The sequence below is a fragment of the Pyricularia oryzae genome, chromosome 1 (assembly GCF_000002495.2).
Source record: "Pyricularia oryzae 70-15 chromosome 1, whole genome shotgun sequence".
Taxonomy (NCBI): domain Eukaryota; kingdom Fungi; phylum Ascomycota; class Sordariomycetes; order Magnaporthales; family Pyriculariaceae; genus Pyricularia; species Pyricularia oryzae.
Genome location: NC_017844.1, coordinates 4,893,228 through 4,918,817, shown reverse-complemented (window position 1 = coordinate 4,918,817; position 25,590 = coordinate 4,893,228). Strand labels below are relative to the sequence as shown.

Here is a 25,590-nt window from a genome sequence, read left to right as displayed (position 1 = left end):
GACTTGACATGCATTTTTTGATCAAAATACATGCCGAAAAGACATAGCTCTCATTATCTGATGAGAGATAGCAGGCACGAGGCGGAATAATAGTTTTTTTTTTTTTTTGAAGAAAAAACAAGAAAAGAGAAAAAGAAAAAAAGGAGAAAAAAGGAGAAAAAAACGGCAATGGATCCACATCCGCCCGAGTACTATGCCGAGGACCGGGGCCCAAAGCTCATCGCCATCTCTTGCGCCTTTGCCGTCGTCACCACGGTGGTGGTCTTGCTGCAGTTTTATGCAAAGCGGTACTCTGCTCCACGGTTCGACACCTATGACTTTTTTCTCATTGGCGGCTACGTGGTCAACCTGGTAGCGTGCGCCATGGCTATTGGTCAGTTTTAAAAACCAGAATGCAAAGAGAGATGGAAGAACAGCCCGTAGACTAAACAAACAGCATCATGCCGACACAAACTTGCCCCGTCAACAGCCTCGACACACCTCGGCGGCATCGGCCGTCACATCGAGTCGGTGGAGCGCGACACGCCCTGGCAGGTCAGGGGCTGGGCCATCAGCATATTCGCCTTTGAGATTGGCTACTTCACGTCGGTGGCCTTTCCCAAGATCGCCATCATCTGCCTGTACCTGCGCATCTTCAACTGGACGGGGCCGAAGCGGTACTTTGCGCTGGCGCTGATCTTTCTCAACGCCGCGCTGGCCACGAGCCTGGTCATCGTCGCCTGCTTCCAGTGCCGGCCCCTGGCCTTTTGGTGGGACAAGTCCATCGAGGGCGGCAGCTGCATCGACATCCAGACCTTTTACCACGCCCAGGCCCTGCCGGGCCTGCTGCTGGACCTGGGGGTCATTGCGCTGCCGCTGCAGAGCATCTGGAGGATGAATCTGCCGTTTTTCAGAAAGGTGGCGCTGGGGATGATTTTTGTGATTGGGAGTTTGTGAGTGGCTTTTCTGACTGTTTTTTTTTTCTTTTTGTATCCATACCCTTTCTGGCCTCTTAATTTTACTTGTCTGTTGTGAAAAGAAAAAAAAAGAAAACAAAAAGCAAAAAAGCCACAAATCACTAACATCCAAAACAACCAGCGGCATCGTGGCCGCCATCGTCCGCACGACCGTCTTCTTCTCGACCGAGGCCCTCGACGACCGGACCATGGCATCCGTCGACCTGGAGGGCTGGTCGATAATCGAGACGTCCATGTACATCGTCGCCGTGTGCATGCCGCGCATGCCGCCGCTGCGGCCGCTGGTCAGCGAGATCGTCCCGAACCGGCTGCGGGTCATCTGCCGGCGCACGACGGCGCGGGTGTCGGCGGTGCTCAGCCACGGCTCCAAGGCCATGTCGACCGTGTCGCGCCGCACCGCCCGCAGCTTCCCCTGGACCAGCAAGCGCGGCCCGCCCAGCAGCAGCGTCGTCACCTCGTCCGCCGCCGACGACGCCCGCACCGGCTCCTCGTCCCCGCCCGGCGGCTTGGCGCCCCCGCCGCCGCTGCTGCTGCGGCGCGACGCCGCCGGCCGCGAGGTCCCCGCCGAGGGCGGCGAAAAGAAGAAGTGGAGGGATCGCTTGGCCCAGCGCCACCACCAGACCTGGATCGACGGCGAGGATCACATCGAGGCCGAGGCCGTCGGCGGCCCCTATCGGAGAAAGTCGCTGCCCGCCATCGGGTCGTTGGAAAAGGTGGATTCTGCACACCAGCAGCTGCAGGAGAGGGAAAAGGACAAGGAAAAAGAGAGCAAAGAGGCCGCGGGCCAGGTCGGCATGCAGCAGCAGCAGCTGTTCACGCCTAGGGAGTCGGGGTCGTCCAGGCTTCCGCGCTCGCCCAGGAGTGCCATATTCGTCACCTGCGGCGAGCCCTCCACCTCCACGTCCTCGGGCACTTCTGGGTTCAAGGATGCCGAGGAGACGATTTCCGTCAGTGCCGAGTCCGAGCCCGAGGTCATGTCTAGACCGGGTACGGGCGGCAGCGGCAGCAGCATCATCATGGAGGAAAGGAGCGCGACCTGAGGGTTTTGTTTTTACTCTGTTTTGTTGAGTCGAAAAATGAAAATTATATGGCTTTGAGTTTTTATTTTTTCCAACATAATTTTGCTCAGCCAAATTTCTACAAGTTCATCATGTTCTGCCCGGCTTATCATTTCACAGGTTGACTTTGTGACTTTTGACTTGGGATGCTTGTACACTAGTAATACAAACACACAGCTCAGTAATAATCATACGTAGATTGGGGATCAGTATCCTGTGAATCTAGTCAGTAGTATCACGGCAAAACCCTGTGTTTGTAAATGCAAGTTATGCAATGGAGACTCCAAATAGTGTTTGATTTTCAAAGTGATAAAAGAAACTGAGGCCCAACTATAACATTTCAAAGTATAATTAGCAGCTAAAAAGGCATAGCGAGCAAACATATTAACATCAGATGAAGTGTATTTCTTTTTAGGACAAATTGCTGCTGCTCACATAGAAGAAACAAGTCCCACTGCAAACGACGAATGCTCATAGTTGTTTTGTTTCCTGTTTCGATATCTATCTAGCCCCTGTTCTCTTGTACGTTGAACCGATATAAAGACCTGATAGAATATTCAAAGTATCAATACGTAAGATGAAGATCAAAAATATTCAATTTCAGCCATTCTCCGCTCACCCACGTGGCCTGCCGATCAACCCCATGGTCCCCATCATCGAGACGCAAGGCTGGCAGTCTCAAATGACAGACAGCCCTGTGAGTTCTTGGGTCTTTGGCTCTTCAAAAAAAAAAAAAAAATCCAACGTCGATGTAGCACGCCCCCGAAGCCCTGGATCTACAACTCTTGAGGCTTTTCAAAGCGTTGTTGATAATCATGTCGTCATTATTCCCGACTTTTCCGCCTGTTGGGGACAGTACCAGTGGACATGTTCCTACCCTGGACGCGTGTTCCCGAACTGTCTCACTCTGGCGGGGAATAGACTAGCATGCATGCCGAACAAACGTGTGCGACGGTTTCTTTTTCTGCTGCTATCCGGGGTCGGCTGGTGGTATATAAACCTCTCCCGGCGACTTTTGCCTTTTCACCTTGATCGGCTTCTTCCGCTTGCATTTTTCTTGGGTTGCTGTACAGATAAAGCTTTCATGATCTGCACTGCCAGACCTCGAGCCGTTGCAGCAGATTCCGTCAAACACAAAAAGAGCTCCTGACCAGACTAGCCCCCCCATACCATGCAGCAAACATGCAGCTGCAGCTAAACCAAAACGAACGTACACAAGATACTAGACAAAAAAAGAGACCAGTGGTGCTGTCACAATAGGGGCTGAAGTGTTCCAAACCCTTGAAGGGGAAAACGGTGTTTATCGGGTCCTGATTGGTCCGTTCTCACGGCAGCACCGGGCTAAGGCGGAGGCTAGTCTCCTGGGCCGGCTCCAGGGCTAACGCGCCCTTAGCGGCGGCGTATACTTTTCTCCTACTGGCCGAGCTACAGTACGCCGGCCGCGGTAGCATCGTCACTCGAGTAGATTATTTCCCTTGACAAAACCGTACATGGTCACAATGCAGAAAGCTGGCATCTTTTAGCGTCCCACTCCCCACCCCTTCCATACCCTCGCTCCGCAAAGCGCCCCTGCACCGGACCCCTTGACTCTCCCCCCGCGGCGAGAAACCCATGTCGGCGGCGTCAGAGGTTGTCCAGTCAAAGAATGCCAAAGGATGGCGTTTGATAGCTTGGGCGGGGCCCCGGTACGTTATTGATTGCATAAACCCCGAACACTCTTTTCAAAACCTTGCCGCCTCCCGCTGCCAGAAGCAAAAGAAAGACCAGGTGTGGAGGATAAGTTTTTCGGCTGCTGCATACTTGATGCAGGATACTTTGTTCCGGTCCTGCAGCTCAGCCCTTCTTCCGACCTGGATAGGAAAACCTTGACAGAGAAAAAAACGTGGCGATGGCTTAAGCCTTTTGATATAGCGTCGAATGGCGATGGGGGCTTCTCTTGGTATTTGTTGCACGCGGCATTCCCACGTTTTTTTCTATCTTGTCAAAAGTCCAGCTTAAACCCGTTTTTTTCTTCTCACAAGGTTGGCTTGCTGTCTTTATCCTTCCATCGGCTTGTTCTTCTTCTCAGGGCCTCACGGGTTTAGTTGGCCGTTTTTTCTCGTTGACCGGTGCGCCACAAACCAAAAAACAAGCGGTCGAGATTTTACTTGTTGATTTCCAACATCCCTGGCCTAAACGGGCATCTCTCAACTCTCAAGGGCCCCCACGCCCCAAAGGCCTCACTATAGGGCCTCTCGCCAAGCAAAAAAAAACAACAAAGGGGAAAAGGGGAAAAGAGGTGACGAGACAGTCGCGCAACCATGTTCAACCTCACGGCTAGCTTCGACCCAGCCATCCTCTCGCAGCTCAACTTTGCGGACCAGTCGAATCTGCAAGGGCTCATGATAGGCGGGTTCACGGCGCTGCTGACGATGGTCATCATTGTCGTGTTGCTGAGGCTCTATGTTCGTGTTTGGATGGCGAGGGATGTCAAGGCAGACGACTGTAAGTTGTCCACCATGATGGGCTACGACTGACACAGGGAGATGGTATTGGCTTGTTGACAAGCGCTGACCAGAGTGATAATTTCGTCGTGGTAGATTTGATATTTGCCGCTGCACTTTTCAACGCGGCGACATTTGCCGTGTCAATGTCAGGTTTGTCTTGTTCCGGTCCACCTTTAAGGGGGTCAGAGAAGGGGGTCAGAGAAGGGGTCAGATGCTAACAAATTCATAACTCTTTCCAAAAAAACACAGCCGTGCATCATGGCTTTGGAAAACACGTATGGAAGCTGGCCAGGACGCCCACCGAGATGCTCGAAGCCTTTGCCAAGGTCTACCCCCTGAGCATACCGTTCGCGGTGCTCTTCAAGATGAGCTTCATCCTGACCAAGCTCTCCATCGTGGTGGCGCTGCTGCGGGTGTTTGGGACGGACCCGCTGCTGCGCAACGTCATGATAACCACGGCCGTCGTGTCCACGGCCGCCACCTTCTCCGTCATGATGATCTACATCTTTCAGTGCTCGCCCGTCCAGGCCGGCTGGGACCTACACCTGGTCTTTGACGCGAGGTGCTTCAGCATCGTTACGCTGTCACAGGCGGGGAGCTGGGTCATCATCGTCACCGATCTCATCTTTTGCTTCTTTCCCATGCCGTACCTGTGGCGCCTCAACCTGGCGCTCAAGAAGCGCATCATCTTGATTGGTATTTTTGCCATTGGTCTCGTGTGAGTTTTATATGCAACAGTTACCACAGGATATATACCCCCTTTTCCCACCAGAATTTAACACTAACAAACTATTCATTGCAGGGCTTGCGCCGCCACCGTGATGCGCTTCCTGGCCTCGACCAACAAACTACTCGTCGACACAACCTGTAAGTAAACCCGCATCTCTCATCGATCAAACACCCCTTATTCTTTGCCCTTGTTTTCCTCGAACCGCCCTAACCCTCCCCAAAAAGACGAGGGATCCAAAGCCCTAGGCTGGAGCTACCTCGAATGCAGCCTCGGCATAATCTGCGCGTCGGTGCCCAGCCTGGCGCCGCTGCTCAACTGGGCCGAGAGCCGCCGCCGCCGCCTCAGCGACCCGGAGCGCCGCGCCGCCGCCGCCAACAAGCCCCGCACGCGCAAGGCCCAGTCGGACCAGCAGCAGCGCCAGGGCTGCGGCGACGGGCTCGACGACGTCACCTACGCGGGCGACACGTTTGTCGACTCGAGGGACGACGACGACTACGAGCGCGGCGACGCCGCCGTCGGAGAGGACAAGGTCGACGCGCTGGAGAAGATTGCGCCGCTGGGCTCCGAGGGCGGGTCGGTGGACGGGGCTGACGATGTGGAAAAGAGAAGGAGCAGGATCGGCGTGGCGGATGGGGGGTTGTCGCCGCCGCCGGGCGGGGCGTGAGTTGGGGGGGGGGGATGAATGGTTTAGGGGTGCGTTGTTTTTGGGATACAAGCCGAGAAGGGCTTTGGGCAGGAATACGGGAGGGTTTCTCATTTGTTGCAAGGCCCACGGCATCAGGTCACGACAACTGGTCCAGGCGAAAAGAGGAAAAAGGAGAGAAAAAAAAAAGAAAAGAAAAAAAGAATGCCAAATGAGGATTGGTTCGAGAGCTGCCTTTCGGGTCCTAGGAAGAAACGAAAAAAAAAAACACTTGAACGATGCAAGAGACGTGGAGACGACGACTGAACCAGCACCGAGTATAATACACGAATGCTCGGGGAAGGAATGCAACAAACGAAAAGCATACGACTTGTTCGCATGGGTTTTAGCTCAGACTATTGCGGAAATGATGTGGGATGGATAGAAGATACACCAACTGGCTCTAGTACATGCAAGAGCTGGGCTTAGACAGAGAAAACAAACAAGTCAATATACCAAATCCACTCGCCAAGGTTGGCTACAAATCTTGGTATCAACTCATACTACAAATCAAGAACCAAGCTTTCCATTCGGCCAACATTCGCTTGACTTGTGCACTGTCAAAAGGGATCAAGGCATGAGCTGATGCCTGTCGAGCCAAACAGTTGTGCACGAGAATCTACAGGCTAGGAAAGAATCCTCCAAGTTAGTCTCGTAGCAGACGTGCGTCATGGTATCCAAGCTAATGGTGAAATTGAAGGGCACTTTTCACCGACGTTCCTGGCCTAGGTTTACCTCGGTGGACAAAGTAAGCCGTCGTAGGGAACCACTGGAGAGCCAAGAAGCATCACGTCTCTGACCGCATGTCCTACGGGATTCGGGAGATTTGGGAACGTAAACGAACAACCGACCCCGAACACCGAATCTCTCTCCGGCGCCATTGGCGTCACCTGCTCAAGAGACAATTTTGACCTCGATGCTGCGCCCAGACGCCATTTTAATTTCCAGGTCTAAGTTTTCTAGTGCCATTTTGCCAGAACCTGCAAGTCAGAGTCTTGCCCCTTTTTTTTTCCTTCCACAGACGCGCACAACGCACGGTAAAGTGGGAGAGAAAATAACCGTAAACAATTTGACCTGGGCTGGCAGGCTAAAGAAGAAAGAAGAAAAAAACACTGCCAGGATCCATCGCTTGTCACCCCGTTGACACACTAACCCCGAGCCTAAACCGGGTACGACTCTGCCAAGCCACAGTTATAAGATTCAACCCAGTCGAGCCAGTTCAGCCCACGGCGCTAAGATGGCATGGGATCGCAGGAGCCCGTCAGTGGTTTGCCGGCACCGGTTTGGCAGTCTGCAACGCCACGCAGCATCTTGGTGAGGTTCTTCTTTTGGTCCTCCCCCTTTTTGTGCCTTGTGAGGCCCACCCACTAGAAAATGTCCCATCCCCTAAATCTACGATGCCGGGAGGGAACAAAGAACAGAGAACAAAACCGAAAAAAGGCCCCTTTCTGCGCAATGACTGGCGCCATCGTATTCTGGGTTGTCCGTCCCAGTGGCTGTGATCCTGGATCTATGATCCTCGAGCTTGCCGTCGTCGGCCGAAACCGAGTTGCAAGACTTGGCATGTTCGGTCGAGATGGCTAGCTCTTTTCTGGAAGCGGAGGGCATGGGAAAGAGAATACGTAGGTAGACAGGTATATATATCTCGAGATGTGCTTTTCGTTTTGTTGATTCCAGAAGAGGGTAGCCATCATCCACCGGCAAGGTATTCCTTCCATCACACTCCTTGGTTCTAGCACGACGGAACATATACACAATCCTTTAACTAGGGCTTTACTTTGCCTACGACAGTCTCTCGACACCATCAAGGTACAACTTCAAAATCACCTTCTTTACAAACCAAGATTAGACAGACACAAAATCCCCCCCAAAAAATGGTCCGCATCATCCTCCCCTCGGCCCTCTTCATGGCCAGCCTCGCAGCGGCCGCCATGTCGAGCGACGGCAGCTGCGGCGGCACGCTGGGCAACACGTGCCAGGGCAGCACGTTTGGCAACTGCTGCTCGGCGTACGGCTGGTGCGGCAGCAGCGACGTGTTCTGCGGCGCCGGCTGCCAGGACGAGTTTGGCAGCTGCAACGCGCCGTCGGCCAGCACCAGCAACGTCTCGACCGACGGCAGCTGCGGCAACGCGGGCGGCAAGACGTGCCTGGGCAGCGCGTTTGGCGGCTGCTGCAGCGCGTACGGGTACTGCGGCACTGGGGATGTGTACTGCGGCCAGGGATGTGATCCTGCCTTTGGTACTTGCACCGGTCCTGCGTCTGCTTCGACTGCTTTCTCGGAGCAGTCCTCGACCCAGTCGTCGACCCAGTCGTCGTCGGCCTCGGCTGATGCCACCACGGCTGCGACCTCGGACTCGACGTCTGCTTCAGCCACCTCTGCCACCTCGGTGTCTTCCAGCTCCGATGCCGCAGATTCGTCGTCGTCGTCGTCTGTTTCCACCGTCGTGGCACAACAGACTACTTTGAGCACCAGCACCATCACGCCTACCAGCAGCTCCAGCAGCAGCTCCAGCACTACCTCTTCGTCCAGTTCGAGCAGCAGCAGCACCACCACCTCAACCTCCAAGACCTCCACTTCGACCACTTCGACCACGTCTTCCTCCAAGACTTCCTCAAGCTCTACCAAGACCACCTCGACCACCTCCTCTGCAACCCCCTCGTCGACCGTCAAGGTCAGCACTGACGGAACCTGCGGCGGCACCAAAGGCCTCAAGTGCCCTGGAACCCAGTGCTGGTATGTTTTTTTTTCTTTTCTTTCTCCCGCTCTCAACCCTGACCTACCCTTCCCCCATCTCTACACATCAAACCACTAACATCCCCACCCCGACCTCCACAGCTCCCAGAACGGCTTCTGCGGCACCACGGACGACTTTTGCAGCTTCGGATGCCAGTCGTCGTTCGGCACCTGCAAGGCCTGCCCGGGCCCCAGCTGCAACGGCAAGGTGGCGGGCAAGGCGACGTGCAGCGCCGACGACGGCAAGTGCTACGTGCAGAACGGCAAGAACTTCTTCATCGACTGCGGCGGCAAGACGGCGGCCGGCAACGTCATCGCCTCGGACCCGGCCAAGACCCTCGACGCCTGCATCGTCGCCTGCTCAAAGAACGCCCAGTGCGTCGCCGCCAGCCTGTACACGGGCATGGGCACCACCACCTGCCAGCTGCTCGGCACCTACAACGGCAGGAGCACCAGCAGCGGCGCCACGGGGCAGCTGGCGTATGTCAAGCCTGCCAGCTGCAGTTAGAGAGAAAGAATTAAAAATGCGGGGTGCGTTTGGTGGGTTGCTTTGACTTATTGACTGTCGAGTTGTAGACATTTCTAGACTAGACTAGAACTAGATAGTTCTAGATTTAGACCTTGTTCGGTCGTATTAATTGGTCGGATAATATCCATTACTTTCTCAGACCAAAGCAAACAACAGCTCAGATGAATTGTAGATTATTATGGCGATAACTATACTGATCAAAAGTCATATTCTCAGAGTAATTAACACAAGTATACCGTAAAGAATACAGGAAGAATTGAACCAGACCGTGTATACCCAAAAAGAACTCTTTCCAGAAAATGCTTCATGTCCCCAGCCCACAAACGCCATTCTGTCCCGGAAGAAATAAAAAAACAATTATTCTAGATCCAACAGCTTACTTCTTGCAACCCTTGACAGCCTGTGGTTTCGAGTTGATTGTTAGTTCAGATCCATCCCGCAAGCAGACATTCGACAGGGCAAACCAAATAATACTCACGTCCTTCTTGTTCTGCTCGTTGAGCTTGATTCCATCCTCAAACTCCTTCTTCATCTTGATCAAAGTAGCCAAATCCTGCGAGTTGCCCTTGAGGCCCTCTGCCTGCTCGAGCTCCTGCTTTTGCGCCTTGGCGACCTGTTTGTTGGCGGGGGCGAGTTTTGTCAGTTTTTTTTTTTTCTTTTCTTTTGTTCAACCAAAATTCTCTCTCTTCTCTCCCAAACCCTTGACATAAAAAAAAAAAAGACTGTACCTCTTCAAGCCCGGGGATAGCAGCGTTGCCCTTGGGCGCCTTCTTTTGGTTCTCCTCGCGCTGCGTGATGCCGGCCTTGACAAAGCCCAGCAGCTTCTCCTTTGCCGTCTTGAACTCCTGCTCGTTGACCGTGTTCCGGCCCACAATCTCCCTGATCTCGTTGGCCGTCTTGAGCTCGCCCTCTTGATCCTTGATGTTCTTCTGGATGCCCTTTGCGAGATCTCGGGCCGCCTTGCAGTCGTTACCGCCGCCGCCGCCCTTGCCCTTGCCGTCGCCGCCCTTCCCGCCGTCACCGCCGTTGTTTTGCGGCTCGGGGGCCGGCGAACGGGCCGAGAGCGCGGCAGAGAGCGCGACACCCTTGTACCTCTTGAAGTGGGGCCTAGGGCTTTTGGCGTTGCCCCTGACGGTGGCCACAGGCAGGCCGTCGACCCTGTCATCCCTGGGCTCCAGGGCGGTGCCCTCGGGGATGGCCAGGGCGTTGACGGCGTTGGAGGCCGTGGCGAGGGCAACGATGATGGACTTGAACTGCATTTTTGTAGTTTTTTTTTTTTTTCTTCTGTTTGCAGGTGGTGATTATATGATGTAGATATAAATGAGTGACAAAAAGTTTTAATGACTTGTGAAAGCAACCAGGCTTGGGATTAGTCAATAACCAGGGATCACGGATCCGTTAGAAGAGAAGTATAGAAGATTGAATGAAAGTTATTACACCTCAAGAGAGACTGAAAGCTGGAATGCCAAGACGAATCGGAACGCCCAGTGTCGGGGGGGGGGGGGGGGTTCATGACCTTATTATATGGGCTTCACCATCATAGAGATCCGGACCTCCGGACCTCCGCTCTGTCTTACGATTCAGCCCTGGGGTTGCAAAAAAAAAGAGCCGGGATGCCTTCCCTCCCCTCGTCGGACCTTTCATTCTTTCTACCAGGAGAACAAACAACGGGAACCGATGATACCGTCAGAGTCTCCGCGGGCTCTGATATCTCTCCGGCAAAGGCCGGCAAAGGGGTGCACCCTGTTTCCCATTGTTTCTTTTTTAGTTCCAATGTGCGACGGTTTGCTGCCCATCGCCCCCCCAGACGTGGACCAGCGTCTCTCTGTGCGGAGCAGGGGTGACATGGTGTGGCGTTTGTCGGGGTCGCAAAAGATGCCAACCCAAGAAGCTATCGAACGAAGCTGGGATGACAGCACCAGAAGAAAATGAACGATGGGCTCTTTCTTTACATGGTACATTTTGACGTGCATAATTGTAGGACCCTGCGACAAAAATAGCAGGGATATTCCACATTGGTTATAAAGTGGCAACCAAGTTTAACCCAATCAGGCAACTTCACTACTCGCGCTTGCTCATTACTACCTGGCGAAAAGAAATGAAAATGATACGTTGCGTATTTTCTATCGTATCCGCTCGCGACTCCAGGAATAGCCCCAGACAAGACTTGTAGTAAACTCTATTCGGGATAAGCATGCATGCGGAGGAATGCTTGAATAAACTCGCTGGGGGCGTTCGTGCTCTTTTTTTTCTTTCTCTCTTTTGCTTTCGTGGGCCTGGCTGCTCCTCTTAGCCTTTCCTCAGTCAGGCAGGTGCAGGAGCCTCGCTACGGTCTGGAACGAGTTCCAGATCTGCTATATTCCAGGACCTGCTATCGCGTTAGACCCCAAGTCATGATCAACGGCTCGTGGTGGCGTCAGCAGACAAGCTGTCAGCTGCAAGAATGGCACAAGCATCGTCGTCATCGTCTTCATTGCATCGAGCAGAAATAAAAATAGAATAAAAGAAAAAAAGAAGAAAAAGTAAAGGCATGGAAAGCAACAGCAGCCCAAGAGACCAAGTACTTGCAGTAGAACCTAAGCCGCCCAACAGCCTCTCGCGACAAGATCGCGAGTCAACCAACATGCAACGCTGCCACTGATTTACTGTTGCAACACTTTTCACAATACCGGCTCCGGTTTCTTGCTTAATTTTTTTGGGCTTTCAAAACATCCCACTGACAAACACCTTTTTTCCCGCCTTGCTTCTTATTATCTGGCATGCAAAATAAAGAGAGACAGAATCCCAAAGAGACTCCACAGAATGTTTTGGTCTTGTCTTTTTTTTCCCCCTCTTCATATATCTGGGACAAGAGAAACGATCGAAAAATTTCACCCGAACAGGTTAGGGAGGCGCCAACAAGAGACGACAGATGGATCCTATTTACCCAAAACTCCCCAGTCGCCTTTCGGTAGAAAATGCTGCGTGGTGAACTTTCCACCTTTTACCACAGTAAAGGCTGTAACCGTTCCCACACCTCGTCGACCCCCCCTCTCTCTAACCAAAAGAGAGTCATAAGGGGTCTGGCCTATACGTACCAAGTCGAACCAAGCATTTGCAACGTGGTCGTCCAAAAGAAAAAAGAAGTAAAAGATTAAGGAGAAACAAGGGAAAAGAAACAAAAGCTTAACCTTCAACCCCCGGATGTTTTCCCCCTTGGCACGGCGTCTGTGTGATCGGCCATCGACCCGTAGCATTAAATTGATGTGAATGTGGACAAAAAACCTACGAATAACTGCTGGCCGCTACCCAAACCACCCAGAATGCGACGCGCGGACTGCTATTTTCGGGGATTTTTTTTTCTTCTTTACTTCGCTTAACACTAATAGAGCGCAGCAAGATCGTACACACGAAACTCGATGCTTCATCGTTTCAACAAGTGCACAAAGTTGGGGTTTTTGAACCTCGTAGGAATTAACACAAAACTTTTTATCGCCTTGCACATATACATTATCATAAATGCCCATTTTTGCCGCTTCCTTCAAGAATCCCCTCGCAAAATGTACAAGTCATGCAGTTCCCTAGGCGCAGAGGGACCACCATCAGAAGAAAAACGAACCGAAAGTTGACAACGTTGACAACGTTGGGAAAACGCCCCCTGTAAAAAAAAAGACAACACGCATGCTAATCCGTGACAAAAAATATCAGAAACCCGGTGATCATTTTCCCGGCTGTCTTTTCGTTGTTGATCCAACAGAAAAGTAATAAAAAAATAAAAAAACGACAAAAATAGTGCCAGGCCAAACTCCCCCAAAAAATGTCGTAATGTAGGAAGGATTGAAAAGGCGGGGACTTGGCCGATTGATTTGCATGCAGTCCACATGGATCGGGAGGATCCAGTGCTCATCAAGAAACCAATTGTGGGCTCGTCAAACGTTTGATGCGACCTCGACACCAAGGTTCACCCCAACACGTGGAAACTGCCATCAACTTGACCAGCCTCTCTACTGTGTAAGCTTCTTGGTTGACTTGGCCGTGCCAATATGCGTGTTGTGCACCTGATTGAATAAGCATTAGCAAAAATCCCGACTAGGCCGAGGTGATGTCACAAGAGTCAAGCTTACCTTGGTAGCAAACCTCAAACTCGTCACCGTCTCCTTCAGGTGCGCCTCAAGCGGGCTCACCATGACAAACATCAACGTCTTGCTGTTCCCGCCAAGCGAGAACTGCAAAAGATGCGTCAGCTTCGAGTTGCGATAAGGTACGTGGGCCCCTGGGGAGGAGCTGCCCTTGCGGCCAAGCGCCTCGATAACATCTCCGAGGCAAGAAAGCGACTTGTTGATGCTCTGCGTCTCGCGCATCCGATCGCCCTCGGCCTGCGAGTGCTTGAGTCGCTCCGAACCGGCCAAATCGACCAAGTTCAGTGTGCCCTCGCACCGCTCGCCCGTCGCCGAGTTGGTGCCGACCAGCTTGAGCATAAACACCGAGTGAGACCTCGATGACCGCTCGTTGGCCTTGGTGGCAGCTACTGAACGGTTGCCCTGTGCCTGGCGCAGCATGGTCTCGACCTTCTCCGGCCGGTCCAGGTGAACGGTTTTGCAGTTAACAACCGTCGTCTGTTTCCGGACCTCGTCGTGCTGGATCGTCAACTTCCTTCTCTCGCGCTCTGAAGCCAGCAAGTCATGAAGCTCCTCGTTGTACACCTCAACGAAGCTACCCTCCATCGTGTAAGTCCACGATTTTTGCTTGAGCTGCTCGATTGTCTCGTAGATCATATTTGTCGCCCGAGGTATCATGCCGTCAGGGCTAGACATTGTGTACGTCTTACCCGACCCGGTCTGGCCGTAGCAAAAGATGCACACGTTGAAACCATCCAGCGCGCTCTGAACGAGTTGCGATATTTCGCCAAATACCTCCTCGTTCTGCACGTTGGGCGCAAACACCCTATCGAATTCGAAAGGCATGACGCGTCGGGTTACTGTGCCTGTCGCGCTCCGCTCCTCGGTCTGGACGTCAATCTGCGCAGAGGTTTTGGAGTCGGGGAAGGCCAAGCCAGCCTCTTCGCCTTCTGACCTATCGAGTACCGGCCTCACACGACACATGACGCGGATGTTACCCTTGAGCTCTTGATACTTGTTGAACAGGACTCTCCTCTCTGTCTCTTCCTTGATCAACTTCTGCTTGGCTTCATCTGCCGCCTGGAGAGCTTCCTGTAGTTTGGATTCCATCTCGGTGTACGAGTCTGCCTGCTGCTGGTTGCTGGACTCCAAGAAGCGGATTTTCCCTTGTAGTTGTTGAATCTGAGCCTCGAGACCCAAGTTGGCCGTCTGCATCTCAACAGCTGCCCTCTGCACGCCTTCCTTGAGAGTCATCTCGCGATCGAGGTCACCTTTCAGGCGTTCTACCTGGGACCGCATGTCGTCATTTTCCCGTTCCTTTTCGCGCAACAGTCGGCCGGCTTCTTGCTCTTTCGAACCAAGCTGCGCGCGCATGTCCTCTCTCTCCCTGTCCAGGTCGATTCGTAACCTTTCAAACATCGCTCGCAGACTGTCGATTTCCGTGTCCTTTTCTTGTAAAGCGCGACCCATGACGCGCATCTGTTCACGGTCTTCTGCCATTCGAGCTTGTTCGATGGCAAACTGCTCCTTCTGCCTTTCGGCAGCCTCGCGAGCCTCTCGCTCGCCACGCTCGGCCCGTTCAACTTCGTCGCGTAGTTGCCGTCGGAGATTGTCCAGTTCGTTTCGGTGTTCCCTAATCTTGTCCTCTAAATCGTACTTGTGTGTCCTCCGTTCAGACTCGAGATCTAAAGTTAGTGTTTGGACCTGCTGGCGCAGGCCGAGAAGCTCGTTTTCCAGAGCATTTGCTAGTCACAGGTTGTCAGCACAGTGGAATGGTAAATGCCAGGTGAGACATCATCGATGGTTTCGACTGAGGGATGGTAGCCCTGGGACGAATTCCAGCGCCAGGCAAAAAATTTCAACCTACCTCTTTTGTTGGCAGACTCGATTTCGTGCTCCATGGATTTCTTCTCGGAAACTGTTTCCTTCATCACACTCTGCATTTCTTGCCATTGTGATTCGACCTTTTGCAACCTTTCGTCCACATCCCATCCTGTATAGGCTCGAATGTTAGAATCCTTAGTCAAAAAAGGGGCCCGGGATTTGGAAGGAGAGCTGGTCAGAAAGCAGTCTTCTTTCAGTTTGCTGATAGAGCGACTGAATCTGGCCGACAAGACCTCAAGCTCAGTTTTGCCGGTGGGCCTTGGTGTCATGGGAGGCGGTGGCGGCATGGCACTTGACTCTGCCGCATCTTTCTGGGGTCCTGGCAGTGCTGGCAAGGGTGATTCGCCGACATTGCCACGGCCGCCGGGGTTGTTGGTTTTGGAACGGAGTGTGACACTCTCAGGGAGGGCTTCGTTCAACGGCTCTAGCCGCGCCGGATCAGTACCCTGGTAGTTGGAGACCGCTTGGTCTACCTTGCCATCGGTTGATACTGTCTTGGCGGATAGTAGAGAGTCTCCCATGTCGTGGAGACTCAAATTCTGGATTCCTTTGGCGAGAAAGGTGAGAGAGCTTTCCCTCATCCTCTTGGGCGCATGGGTGCCAGCCAGTGACTGCAAAGACTGGGCACCCCGCAGCCTTTTCCGCCTGGGGCTAGCTGTGCTGGAGGTTTTGGTTGAGTTGAGGGCACAGTGCTTCGTACCATTTTGCCTGGGTGGATCGTCCTCGTCGACTGCGGCATAACTACCGAATGCTGTCGCTGGGCGCGGGCGGACAGTTCCTCGTGGACCTCCGTTGACTGATCTGGCGAAAGTCTGTGACCTGCCGGCAGCCGATGGTGGGCGAGCACCTGGTCCGACACTGGTTCCAAAGTTGTTTCTGGTAGGTTGCCTGTTCACAGCGGGGGTGGCTGAAGGTAGGCGGTTCTAAGTGGGCAAGTTGGTCAGCAATCAAAGAAGGCTGGAGTTCACCTGCGCGCGAGAAAATGTTGAGGTAGCGCAAAGTACTGTGCACATACTGCAGCTAGGCTAGCAATCGACGAGGCTTTAACGTGTCGAGGGGCCGGGGTAGCGGCGACATTTGACTTGACACCGAATTCGGCGGCCCTCTCAGCCAAGGTCTTTCGTTGTTTTGACTCTGGTTGTTGGGGGACTACATGACGGCGAGATAGTATCAGGTCAGTACCGGCTTCGTCTTGGCGCAAAGTCGCAAAATCAAACGCGGATGGTGGCCGGCTCACGAGAATCATCTTTTGTTTGTCGCTTGAGGTTGGAATGTCCTGCCAAAGGCAACATGGTGTTCTTAGCGCGTGCGTTGTTTTGCGATTCTGATATGTCGTTCAATGCGCCGATTCTAGTCGGAGGGCGCAGGCCAGAGGGACGCTGGACCTGAAAATGTCGGTGTGTCAGTTTGCTTGCTCAGTTTGTTGAGGACCATCACAAGAGCTCCTCGCGACGCGATGACTGGACGTACCGCATTCTCGACACTGCCATCCATACTGAGCGATCGGAAGCGGGGGATGAGTTCACGTTGGAGCGCAAAATTCGAGGCAAGGAGCAGTGCTCCCGAGGCGATGGGCGAAGGAGTCGTTGTGACGGACGATACGTAATGTAGCACGGTGAAGCCGGAAGGGTGGTGGAGGTGAGGAAAGAGGCGTGTAAAAGGAAAAGAAGGAATAGGTTCGGCCCCGTTGCTGCAGCGTCCTGTCCCTGAACCCCCGGTGCATGAGGATTTCATGGGGGTGAGTTGCGCGGATGTGGATGCGGAATTGAATTGCTATGGTGCTTCTTCACCAAGATTTACTCCGTAGCGTGCCTAGGCTGTAAGGTGCAACCCGCCCAGTTCGATTTGCGGTGGACTAATGTTTATTTGTTGGTTGCGCCAGCAACTCGGACGTTACTGCCAATCAGAACAGCTGATATGGATCCCAGCTACAAGGCGATAAAGAGTGGGGCTCGAACCACGCGAAATGGAAATGTCAAATCCTCAACGCACAGACCATGGAAGATCGAAGCCTGCAAAAGAGACGTTACGGAGTCATGAAGTGCATTCCAAGACAAATGTACCGCCGTACCACGTAAGCAAGGCACCACCTTAGCTAACAAAGCATGAGCCCGCTCCGCTCAATCGTCATCTTTCACATGCTATTTGAGGGGTGTTGGCTAATCTCACAAAAGAAAAAAAAATTAAAGAACAGCAATGCGACTTTAGCAAGGCAACAAGTACTCGCATCAACCTTTTAACCCGCAAGATAGACATTTTATCGGCGCGATGCTACCTGATCTCTGAAGGTGCAGGTCACCACTTTAGCAAACGATCGCAAGAATAAATTAAGATTTGGTGCACAGGCAGCGCGCACACAGTACATCAGTCGCAGTTCTAGCCTGGCAAACCCCTCGATCGACATCGCCTCGGTCTTTTCTCGAATCCGTCGCACCTCCAGACCAGTAACCACCACGCCGGGTTCAGTCTAAAACTACCAAATATGGAGAAATTTTCCCAATTCCGGGACAGAGGTAAATAAACATCCTTTGCAAAATTATCCGTTGTTTGGATTCTTCCCCGAGGCACCTACACTGCATACAGCACCACAGGAGCTAACACAGTGTCCTTCCACAGGTTCCGGCATCTCTCCCTTCATGCCCATATCAACACCCTCGGGCAGTTTTCTTTGGGTACTTGCCCATACCGGCATCTTCCTTGTCCGCCTGCCTTTGTTCATCGCCTACATGGTAGTGTATTTTACCATTCTGCACTACCTCCCCTTCCCGTCCGGCGTTCGCAAGATCCTCTTATGGATCACCATGGGCATACTGGGGATATGGTGGGTGGACCTACAACTCGACGGCGTCAAACGCGGCAAGGTCTCCCAGCAGAGCGACAAGCTCCCCAAGGCGCCCTGCGTCATCGCGGCCAACTTCACCTCCCCGATCGACGCCCTCTACCTCGCCGCCGTCTTCAACCCCGTCTTCACCATCTCGTACCCGAGCTCCCGCAAGGTCCGCCACGTCGGCCTGCCGCGCATGTTCCTGCACGCCCTGGGCCGCAGCCAGTTGACGCAGGAGCCCGACCCGCGCTCCCTGACCGACGTCGCCGAGCTCCTGCGAAAGTACCCCGGCCGCATCGTCGTCGTCTTCCCCGAGTGCGGCACCACCAACGGCAGGGGCATTCTGCCTCTGGCCCCGAGCTTGGCCTCGGTTCCCGCGGACACGGGGATCTACCCCGTCAGCATCCGGTACACGGCGCCCGACATCACCACCCCCGTTCCCGGGCTCTGGGGCTCGTTCCTGTGGAAGCTGCTCAGCCGGCCGAGGCACTGCATCCGCGTCCGCATCGCAGAGGTGCAGCACAATGGAGCCGCCGCGGTGAAGAACGGTTCGTCTTCAAACGGCGGGACTGCAGATGCCGGCCCGAACGATCTCACACCCGAAGAGCATCAGACGCTCGACAAGGTCGCGGAGGCCTTGGCGCGGCTGGGTCGGAACAAGAGGGTCGGGCTGACGGTGCAGGACAAGACTGCGTTTGTCCAGCTGTGGAAAAAGTCGAAAGGCTGGTTTTGACTGCTGCGAGGCGGTTGGTTCTTGGCATCAGCATTCCTGTATGCCATTTGCATAGGTACATATTAATCGAATTTCGATTCAAGCTAACCATCTGTCCTTGTTCCTGACTTGAAATTGAACGACCCTGAAGAGACTAAATCTGAAACAGGGACTGGGCATGTGTAAATGAGTGTTGGTGAGATCTTTAACCATATCCGGATCAGACGGTGTCCATATCGCCGACGTGAGCGGGGTTCGGATGGTACATAGGTTACTTCTCCAACGTCGTATATTCCCCTTTAACAACCCATATACCCTATTGGCAAGTCGATTCACAATCCCAACCAGCGCATACTTGGTAGCCTCCTACACCTCAGTCAATCCAACCAAACAAAAACGCAATCATGGAAGGACAAACCATAATCGGCAACCCCTCCTCCGCCTTCTGGCTCTTTGACGGAACCACCTACGACCTCACCCACCCCGACTCCCCCACAACCCCATCACCCTCACCCACCATCCGCCTGCCGACATCGACGGCCCCGATCCTCATCTCCCCGTCCAAGACCGCGCTCGTCATAGTCGACATGCAAAACTTCTTCCTCTCCCCGGCGCTCGGCCGCCCCGCCGCCCCCGACAGCCCGGGGAATCTCGCCGCGCGCAGCCTGCTCGACCACGCCATCCCCGCCGCGCGCCGCGCCGGCATCCAAATCCTCTACCTGAACTGGGGCCTGACGGACGACGACCTGGCCGCGCTGCCTCCCGTGCTCTTCCGCGCCTTCGGCACGAGGCGCGTGGAGCGGCCCCAGGGCGGCGGCGAGGGCGAGGTCGTCTCCCCGCCCGGCCTGGGCGACGACCTGGGCACCGTCACGCTGGCGGACGGCAGCACCGTGCCGGCGGGGAGGAAGCTGGTGCGGGGCCAGTGGAACGCGGCGCTGCACCCGCCGCTGCAGGCCTCGTGCGACGAGTCGCAGCGCGGCCCGCTGCCGGACCGGGTGTTCCACAAGAACCGCATCTCGGGGTTCCAGTGCGGGCCGTACGGGGCCGCAGCGCCGCCGATCTACGACTTTCTGAGGCGGCGGGGGATCGCGACGCTGCTGTTCGCCGGGGTCAACACGGACCAGTGCGTGCTGGGGTCGCTCCAGGACGCGTGCAACGCCGGCTTCGACGCGGTGCTGCTCAGGGACTGCGTCGGGACTAGCAGTCCCGACTTTGCGAGGTTGATGGTCGAGTTCAACTGTCGGAGGACGTGGGGGTTCGTGGCCGAAGGAAAGGCGTTGACGGGCGCCGTTGAGGAGATGCTGGCGGGCGGGATGAAGTGAAAAAAAAAGGTTGTCGCCATTTCTGATTTTTTAGGGATCAATGCTCGGTTGCGGGCCGTCGGACTCGGTGCGCTGCTGAGCACTTCAAAGCAAGACGTTATTTGGACTGAAGGCTTTGAAATGATTATGTCCACCCCGAGCCAGCGTGCATACCCTTTGGATCCTCGCCCCGGTCACGTCTTGGTGTCGTCTTGGCTGTCTATCCCAGCAAGCCTTTGAAGCTATGCACCCTCTTCACGACCTTTTGGTGGTTGTTGTTCGGGACTTTTCTTGCCTACTTTCATGGTCGAGTTGTGAGGCATGGGTGCAGAGTAGCTCTCGATGGTCCTACAAAGTCTGGTCGCGCCTAATGAAAGGCAGGTGGGATCTCATCGAGCGTATCAATTCATCCAACGCCTTTACAGTATTCGCTGCTGTTCGGGCACAGGCGTTGAACCGATTTAATGTCCTCCGCCAGGCTGCAGAAGCGTCAGGCTTTAGTAGTCGAGTGTTAGAGTGTCTCACGTTGATCCAGTTTTGGTAGTCTTTTAGACAAGGTACCTAATCTATTCGGCAACAATTCAGTAAATCACCCAGTCCCTCCGATCCCCATTATTGTAGTTGCAAACCTCGTCATTCTGCGGCGATACCACATTGACATCGAATAACCCAATTCTGGAACAGCCCGCTTTACCATCTTGGCCTGGACATTTAAAAATCATGAAGAACTGCCTGTAAGGCAATCCTACTAGATTAATGCACACTGCCTTTCTTTCGCAGAGCAGACGAAGAAGGTCTGCCTCACTCATGTCCTCCGAAAGATGACACCACATGCCCGTGATGGGTGTGCGCGTCTTGAGATCCCAGCCGCCAGGTCGATCGGCTGACCTAGTAATCCTTTCTGGGTAGGTTACTTGCCCTTCCCATCCAGCCCATGACCAAGACGGGAATTCAGATCTTCTTTTGGGGAAAAGAGAGCTCTTCGAGTCCTCCTTCATATGGTACCAAGCAAGACCATCTATGAGATATTTGTCATGGCGCATATTTTCCTTGTTGCCCAAGTGCAGAGACCACGGGATTCCCCAAAGACTGTAGATTGGTGAAGGCTTGGCATGGAAGCTCCTCATCACCCCTCGAAAGGCATCCAAGGAATCAGAATCCATTCGGATCTTGCGTGCGGTAAACTCCTGAATATTGACGAGATATTTGAGGAACTCCTCGGCAACTGTCATGGTGGTCGGGTCGCTTCTTGCAAAAGCTGTTTCTTCATTTCTTCCAAACATGCCCTGTCGCAGGTAGTCGTGTATGGCGTCCCGGCCTTTTACGTGAACACGATCCAGGTTGCTCGGTAGGCACTCCCAGCAATTCATAGTGTTACACTCGAAATAGACCTGGTGCTCGGTAAACACGAGCCGGCGACGGCTCATCAACCCTTCCTGGAATGTCCACCACCGAGTGAACCAATGCGAATCCCTGATCGTCTGCTGCGGATCCTCTTGTCGCGACTATCGAGGGGAAGATGGACGGGATTCCTTCGCCACGTTTGAATGCATCAGAGAAGTATTGCCAAAATCAGGTCATCAGAGGCTTCGTGCAGCCAAGCTTCATCTGTGAGGCAGCAGCGGACGAATGATAATACGAACAAGACACACATCCGAGGGGTAGTGGGATCCATGTCAGCCGGCAGGAACCCACATCCGTTCTAAACCCGACTTTCTCTCCCCTCTGCATGATATGTTGCACTAAGAAAAACCGCCGAGAACGAAGCTCCCGTCAATAAATAATGTCAGTGACTTGGCTAAACATAGCCTGCAACAGAATACCTTACCTACCTGATCAAGCAGAATGCACAGCATGGATTTCGAGACATAGCTCAAGGTACACAGGTAAGTACCTAAGTGTTTTGACAGGCATATGCTTCGGTAGTTATGAAGGAGCTGGTGTAAAAGTTTCCCTCGTTCGATTCAACTTTGCAAAATTTAAATGCATCGAATTTGGGATGTAGACCCTTTATCGTTACACTGTGTGCAGCATCTTCACCCTTCTGCCTGTGACCTGCTCGTTTCTTCAGTCCCAGGATCTGAATACTATGTCCGGAAAGTACTATTTTCCGGGAGCTTACAGGTACTGAAACGGATTTGGAAGGGTTGTCAAAGCTGGGCGAGGTGAGTTCACTGGTGATTCTAAAAAGTATCACATGTAAGAGCCTCAAAGGTTTGATTGTGGAGCGCCTCTCCTTTAGCCATCTGTCCAGGGATAGGCTCACATCGTGTATAACGGCGATACAAACGGCTCCTGCTGTGGATACTCCATGGGGAAGCCGTTGTGGCGACCCCAAAACCGAGCCCATCGATTTTTAGGGTTGCAAGATGATTTCGCTGCTGTTGAGACGCTTTAGACGGCTGATAACGCAGGTGCAAGCGGTGCTTTCTCAGTGAGAAACAGTATCATACATATTGTAACGAAGGCACTTGTGGAAGAAACCCTTGGAAAAAGCCCATGTTTCCCCTGCACAGTTGTCTACATATGAACGACATGTATTTACAATCCTACTCACCTTTCTACCCTGCTCTATATACTCGCCTATGGTCTTTACAATTAATGGACATAATCGCGCCAAACAGAGGCATCGACAAGTGGTGCTGCTAATCATGGACCTTGTAGACACTGCCTGCTCCGGGATGACTCGATCATTGTCGCCAACCAACCGACAATGTCACACAAAAAACAAAATAATTAAATGCATATAGCGCGTTTGAAGACGAGATTTCATGCATCTCCGGCCACAAAACATACTTTGGCAGCCTTCTGTCCTAGGGTCTGGCATCAGCTACAACCAAAGGCTGCGACAACGCCTGTCCACCCCTTGGGCAAGTCTCAGCATCTGTTAACCTGCATTTACTGCGTGAAAAATTCCGCACCATGCAAGACCGCATTTGTGCATCTTGGACTAGCCCGCATGGCTCCCGGAATCCTTCTACCATTCTCTCAGCTAAGGCGCTGACTGGGAGCACATGGAGCTTGCCGACCAGAATGAGGTTATGACTCTGAGGTGCGAGGCAGACTCCTCATCGCTTCAGAAGCGCAAGAGTCGCCCGGCTAGCTCAATCGGTAGAGCGTGAGACTCTTAAATCTCCATCATGATGCACCATCATCTTGGGTTCGAGATAAATCTCAAGGCTGTGGGTTCGACCCCCACGTCGGGCTCAATTCCCGTAACAAGCGGCTCTCTTTTTTGCTTTTCATTTGTTTAATGAGAAATAATAAAGTGATTTCAATTCTTTTTTTATGCTTTCTTTTATTTTTCACCATAAACTCTTTTGTCGAACATACAAATGACATTTTACAGGTGCTCGCCGGAAATTAACGGTCTAGTCACCATAACACGCTGCAAGGTCTTTGGGTCAGACAAGCTGATTGGGCATAAGCTGGGAACAATTTCTCGTCCCATCCCCAACAATAAAAAAGAAAAAGAAAACGAAAAAAAAGCGTAGTTCGATAGCAGCATCTTTAGCCGGTGTCATGCAAGGTTAGTCCTGTACTCCGTACCCCTATCCGGCGGCCGTTGTGGTCTTCAGCCTACAAATCCACTTTTCCTACGTAGTTCTCGGCTTTATCTGTTGGTGGCATCGTCATCGCTGACCAAAGAATTCCTGGTCAGGGCCGCAGAGACGTGTTATTTCTAGCCCTCGATGCCGTACCCCCTAGGTCAGCTTGAGATCTCGCCCGCAGCTTTGTCGTAGACATTGGCACTTTAGGAAATTGAGTGTCGCGCCGCCTATACCAGCATCTGCCAAGAGGCTTAGAGGTGGGAGAAGAAACAAGATCAAACGTTGGCAGAGCATCAAAACCTGTGCTTGGCCATCTGATTCCAAGGCATTTTTCGTGGTAGAAGTACAGTCCGAGCTCAGCAGCAGCACCTATATACTTATATTTGTACACAAGTCTACTAACCAGGTAAGTTGAGACTGTGGCTCATCCCAAGAGTTGAGCATCGAAGAAAAGCGGCATGACAATATCATCAAATCAAACAGAAAACACTAGCTAGCCAGGCTACAACCGACTAAATTGCAAGCTGGGCAGCCTCTCTAAAGATCATATATAGTTACCCATCCTGCCAAGACATAAACACATAAGTAGCAACACTTGCCTAAGCAGGTACCACATCCTTTCCGGTCTTGGCACTCTCCCGCATCGCCTCAATGATCTTCAACACCTCCGCCGCCTGGGCCGCCGGCACAGGGCAGTCCTCCTCCTTGCCAGATCTCAGCGCAGCCGCAAGTCCCCTGTACAGCTGCAGGTACGTAGCCGGTGGATCGATGTTGGGGTACGCAACCTCCTGCGCCTTGCCCTCTGCAGACAGCTTGGCCAGCCTTCCAGGCTTCTCATCCCTGCCAAACTCCTTCTCGGTCCCCGTCATGCCCGCCTTGAGCTGGTCCTCTTGCGTATCGAGCCCCGTCTTGCGGTACGTGCCCTCGCTGCCACGGACCCAGAACCTAGGCTGCTCGGCCTCGACGCTCAGCACTCCGATGCGCACATGGACCAGCAGTCCAGAATCGGCATAGCTCAGCACGGCGTTGACGCTGTCCGGCTCGTCCTCGATGCCGTTCACGCCCGAGACGAGGCGGCCCTCGCGCTGGCGGACAAACTTTGCGCTCACGGTCGAGGGCTTGCCAAAGAGGACGTAGACCTGGTCGACGAGGTGGGTGCCCAGGTCGTAGACGACGCCGCCGCCCTGCGACATGGTCATGCTGGCCTTCCAGTTGGTCGGGTGCGCGGCGCGGTGGCGGTCAAAGTGCGTCTCGAACTCCCACACGCGGCCCAGCTCGCCGACCTCGAGCAGTCGCCGGAGCGTGACAAAGTCGCCGTCCCATCGGCGGTTCTGGTACACGCACAGCAGTTTGCCCTTGGTGCGAGCCAGGTCGGCGAGCTCGACGGCCTGAGCCGAGGTCGGCACGAACGGCTTCTCGACCAGGACGTGCTTGCCGGCCTCGAGCGCCTGCTTGACAAAGGCGTAGTGGGTGTCGGGTGTGGTGGAGATGACGACGAGGTCCAGGGCTGGGTCGGCCACGAGGGTGTCGACTGACGTGTGGTGGTGAATGTCCGGATAGTCATGCGGGGCTGAGTCGTTGGGCTTGGGGCTGCGCTGGACGATGGAGTGTAGGGTGAGGCCTTCGGTGAGTTTGATGAATGGGATGTGGAAGACCTTGGCGGACATGCTGATGGTGGTTTCTCGTGTGAGTATTACAAGGCAACATTAGAGATGGAGGGACTCCTATGATGAGGCACCCGACTTACCCATATCCAACCACTCCAACGTTGAAATTCTTTTGATCGGACATGTTAAAGATGTAAAGACGAGGGTTACTAGACTAGTTGTTTGACGCTCCGGTTTGAGTATCTACAGAGTAAACAAGATACAATAGAAGATGAAGCGATACTGTGTATTTAGAAGAGGTGAAGATGTATGTACAAGTTATATCAGGTATATGTTCCAGCCAACGGGGCTGTGAAGTGGATTTGAGCCGCCTTTTCAAGATCGTCCCGGTCGGATGACGTGCCGAGACTTGGTCCGTAATGCCAAGCCGGACAAAGCT

The 25,590-nt window shown here is 53.4% G+C and overlaps 10 protein-coding genes and 1 non-coding gene across 11 annotated transcripts; 6 read left to right on the top strand and 5 right to left on the bottom strand.

Moving 5' to 3' along the window:
• Positions 1-168: 168 nt before the first annotated feature.
• On the top strand, positions 169-1,996 carry MGG_05353 (uncharacterized protein; the record flags this gene model as incomplete). The annotated part of the gene is made up of 3 exons (XM_003710145.1): positions 169-373; positions 470-932; positions 1,078-1,996. 3 exons carry the CDS (start codon positions 169-171, stop codon positions 1,994-1,996), a joined length of 1,587 nt encoding a protein of 528 aa, XP_003710193.1.
• Positions 1,997-4,314: 2,318 nt separating this feature from the next.
• On the top strand, positions 4,315-5,894 carry MGG_05352 (uncharacterized protein; the record flags this gene model as incomplete). Its single annotated transcript, XM_003710144.1, has 5 exons — positions 4,315-4,498; positions 4,594-4,650; positions 4,750-5,218; positions 5,303-5,367; positions 5,455-5,894. The coding sequence occupies 5 exons, from the start codon at positions 4,315-4,317 to the stop codon at positions 5,892-5,894; spliced, it is 1,215 nt and encodes a 404-aa protein (XP_003710192.1).
• Positions 5,895-7,112: 1,218 nt separating this feature from the next.
• On the bottom strand, positions 7,113-7,520 carry MGG_16332 (uncharacterized protein; the record flags this gene model as incomplete). Its single annotated transcript, XM_003710143.1, has 2 exons — positions 7,113-7,144; positions 7,373-7,520. 2 exons carry the CDS (start codon positions 7,518-7,520, stop codon positions 7,113-7,115), a joined length of 180 nt encoding a protein of 59 aa, XP_003710191.1.
• A 266-nt stretch (positions 7,521-7,786) lies between these two features.
• MGG_05351 (uncharacterized protein) lies at positions 7,787-9,154 on the top strand (the record flags this gene model as incomplete). The annotated part of the gene is made up of 2 exons (XM_003710142.1): positions 7,787-8,646; positions 8,749-9,154. 2 exons carry the CDS (start codon positions 7,787-7,789, stop codon positions 9,152-9,154), a joined length of 1,266 nt encoding a protein of 421 aa, XP_003710190.1.
• A 286-nt stretch (positions 9,155-9,440) lies between these two features.
• MGG_13019 (uncharacterized protein) lies at positions 9,441-10,434 on the bottom strand (the record flags this gene model as incomplete). The annotated part of the gene is made up of 3 exons (XM_003710141.1): positions 9,441-9,575; positions 9,654-9,788; positions 9,904-10,434. The coding sequence occupies 3 exons, from the start codon at positions 10,432-10,434 to the stop codon at positions 9,552-9,554; spliced, it is 690 nt and encodes a 229-aa protein (XP_003710189.1). The 3' UTR covers positions 9,441-9,551.
• A 2,162-nt stretch (positions 10,435-12,596) lies between these two features.
• MGG_05350 (carboxy-terminal kinesin 2) lies at positions 12,597-16,967 on the bottom strand. The gene is made up of 7 exons (XM_003710140.1): positions 16,627-16,967; positions 16,394-16,541; positions 16,172-16,305; positions 15,857-16,079; positions 15,140-15,265; positions 13,279-15,017; positions 12,597-13,212 (listed from the first exon to the last, which is right to left on the bottom strand). Exons 1-7 carry the CDS (start codon positions 16,888-16,890, stop codon positions 13,159-13,161), a joined length of 2,688 nt encoding a protein of 895 aa, XP_003710188.1. The 5' UTR covers positions 16,891-16,967; the 3' UTR covers positions 12,597-13,158.
• Positions 16,968-17,237: 270 nt separating this feature from the next.
• MGG_05349 (uncharacterized protein) lies at positions 17,238-18,796 on the top strand. Its single transcript, XM_003710139.1, has 2 exons — positions 17,238-17,669; positions 17,773-18,796. The coding sequence occupies exons 1-2, from the start codon at positions 17,639-17,641 to the stop codon at positions 18,711-18,713; spliced, it is 972 nt and encodes a 323-aa protein (XP_003710187.1). The 5' UTR covers positions 17,238-17,638; the 3' UTR covers positions 18,714-18,796.
• Positions 18,797-18,878: 82 nt separating this feature from the next.
• MGG_05348 (isochorismatase) lies at positions 18,879-20,589 on the top strand (the record flags this gene model as incomplete). Its single annotated transcript, XM_003710138.1, has 2 exons — positions 18,879-18,888; positions 19,104-20,589. The coding sequence occupies 2 exons, from the start codon at positions 18,879-18,881 to the stop codon at positions 20,012-20,014; spliced, it is 921 nt and encodes a 306-aa protein (XP_003710186.1). The 3' UTR covers positions 20,015-20,589.
• On the bottom strand, positions 19,777-21,620 carry MGG_16331 (uncharacterized protein). The gene has a single exon (XM_003710137.1). The coding sequence runs from the start codon at positions 21,418-21,420 to the stop codon at positions 20,575-20,577; it is 846 nt and encodes a 281-aa protein (XP_003710185.1). The 5' UTR covers positions 21,421-21,620; the 3' UTR covers positions 19,777-20,574.
• A 1,466-nt stretch (positions 21,621-23,086) lies between these two features.
• MGG_20077 lies at positions 23,087-23,200 on the top strand. The gene has a single exon. It is a non-coding gene; the product is annotated as a tRNA-Lys (tRNA).
• A 579-nt stretch (positions 23,201-23,779) lies between these two features.
• Positions 23,780-25,470, bottom strand: MGG_05346 (oxidoreductase domain-containing protein). Its single transcript, XM_003710136.1, has 2 exons — positions 25,292-25,470; positions 23,780-25,212 (listed from the first exon to the last, which is right to left on the bottom strand). Exons 1-2 carry the CDS (start codon positions 25,333-25,335, stop codon positions 24,144-24,146), a joined length of 1,113 nt encoding a protein of 370 aa, XP_003710184.1. The 5' UTR covers positions 25,336-25,470; the 3' UTR covers positions 23,780-24,143.
• Between the last annotated feature and the right edge of the window lie 120 nt (positions 25,471-25,590).

What these genes read in the sequence shown, in the direction of transcription:
- MGG_05350 (XM_003710140.1), bottom strand. Translation starts at nt 16,890, where the DNA reads ATGAAATCCTCATGCACCGGGGGTTCAGGGACAGGACGCTGCAGCAAC. An exon ending in CGATCCACCCAGGCAAAATG is followed by an intron (nt 15,266 to 15,856) that starts GTACGAAGCACT and finishes GAGCCTATACAG; the next exon opens with GATGGGATGTGGACGAAAGG. An exon ending in GTTTGAGGTTTGCTACCAAG is followed by an intron (nt 13,213 to 13,278) that starts GTAAGCTTGACT and finishes TTATTCAATCAG; the next exon opens with GTGCACAACACGCATATTGG.
- MGG_05349 (XM_003710139.1), top strand. Translation starts at nt 17,639, where the DNA reads ATGGAGAAATTTTCCCAATTCCGGGACAGAG. An exon ending in TTCCCAATTCCGGGACAGAG is followed by an intron (nt 17,670 to 17,772) that starts GTAAATAAACAT and finishes GTCCTTCCACAG; the next exon opens with GTTCCGGCATCTCTCCCTTC.
- MGG_16331 (XM_003710137.1), bottom strand. Translation starts at nt 21,420, where the DNA reads ATGAGCCGTCGCCGGCTCGTGTTTACCGAGCACCAGGTCTATTTCGAG.
- MGG_05346 (XM_003710136.1), bottom strand. Translation starts at nt 25,335, where the DNA reads ATGTCCGATCAAAAGAATTTCAACGTTGGAGTGGTTGGATATGG. An exon ending in GTTGGAGTGGTTGGATATGG is followed by an intron (nt 25,213 to 25,291) that starts GTAAGTCGGGTG and finishes AACCACCATCAG; the next exon opens with CATGTCCGCCAAGGTCTTCC.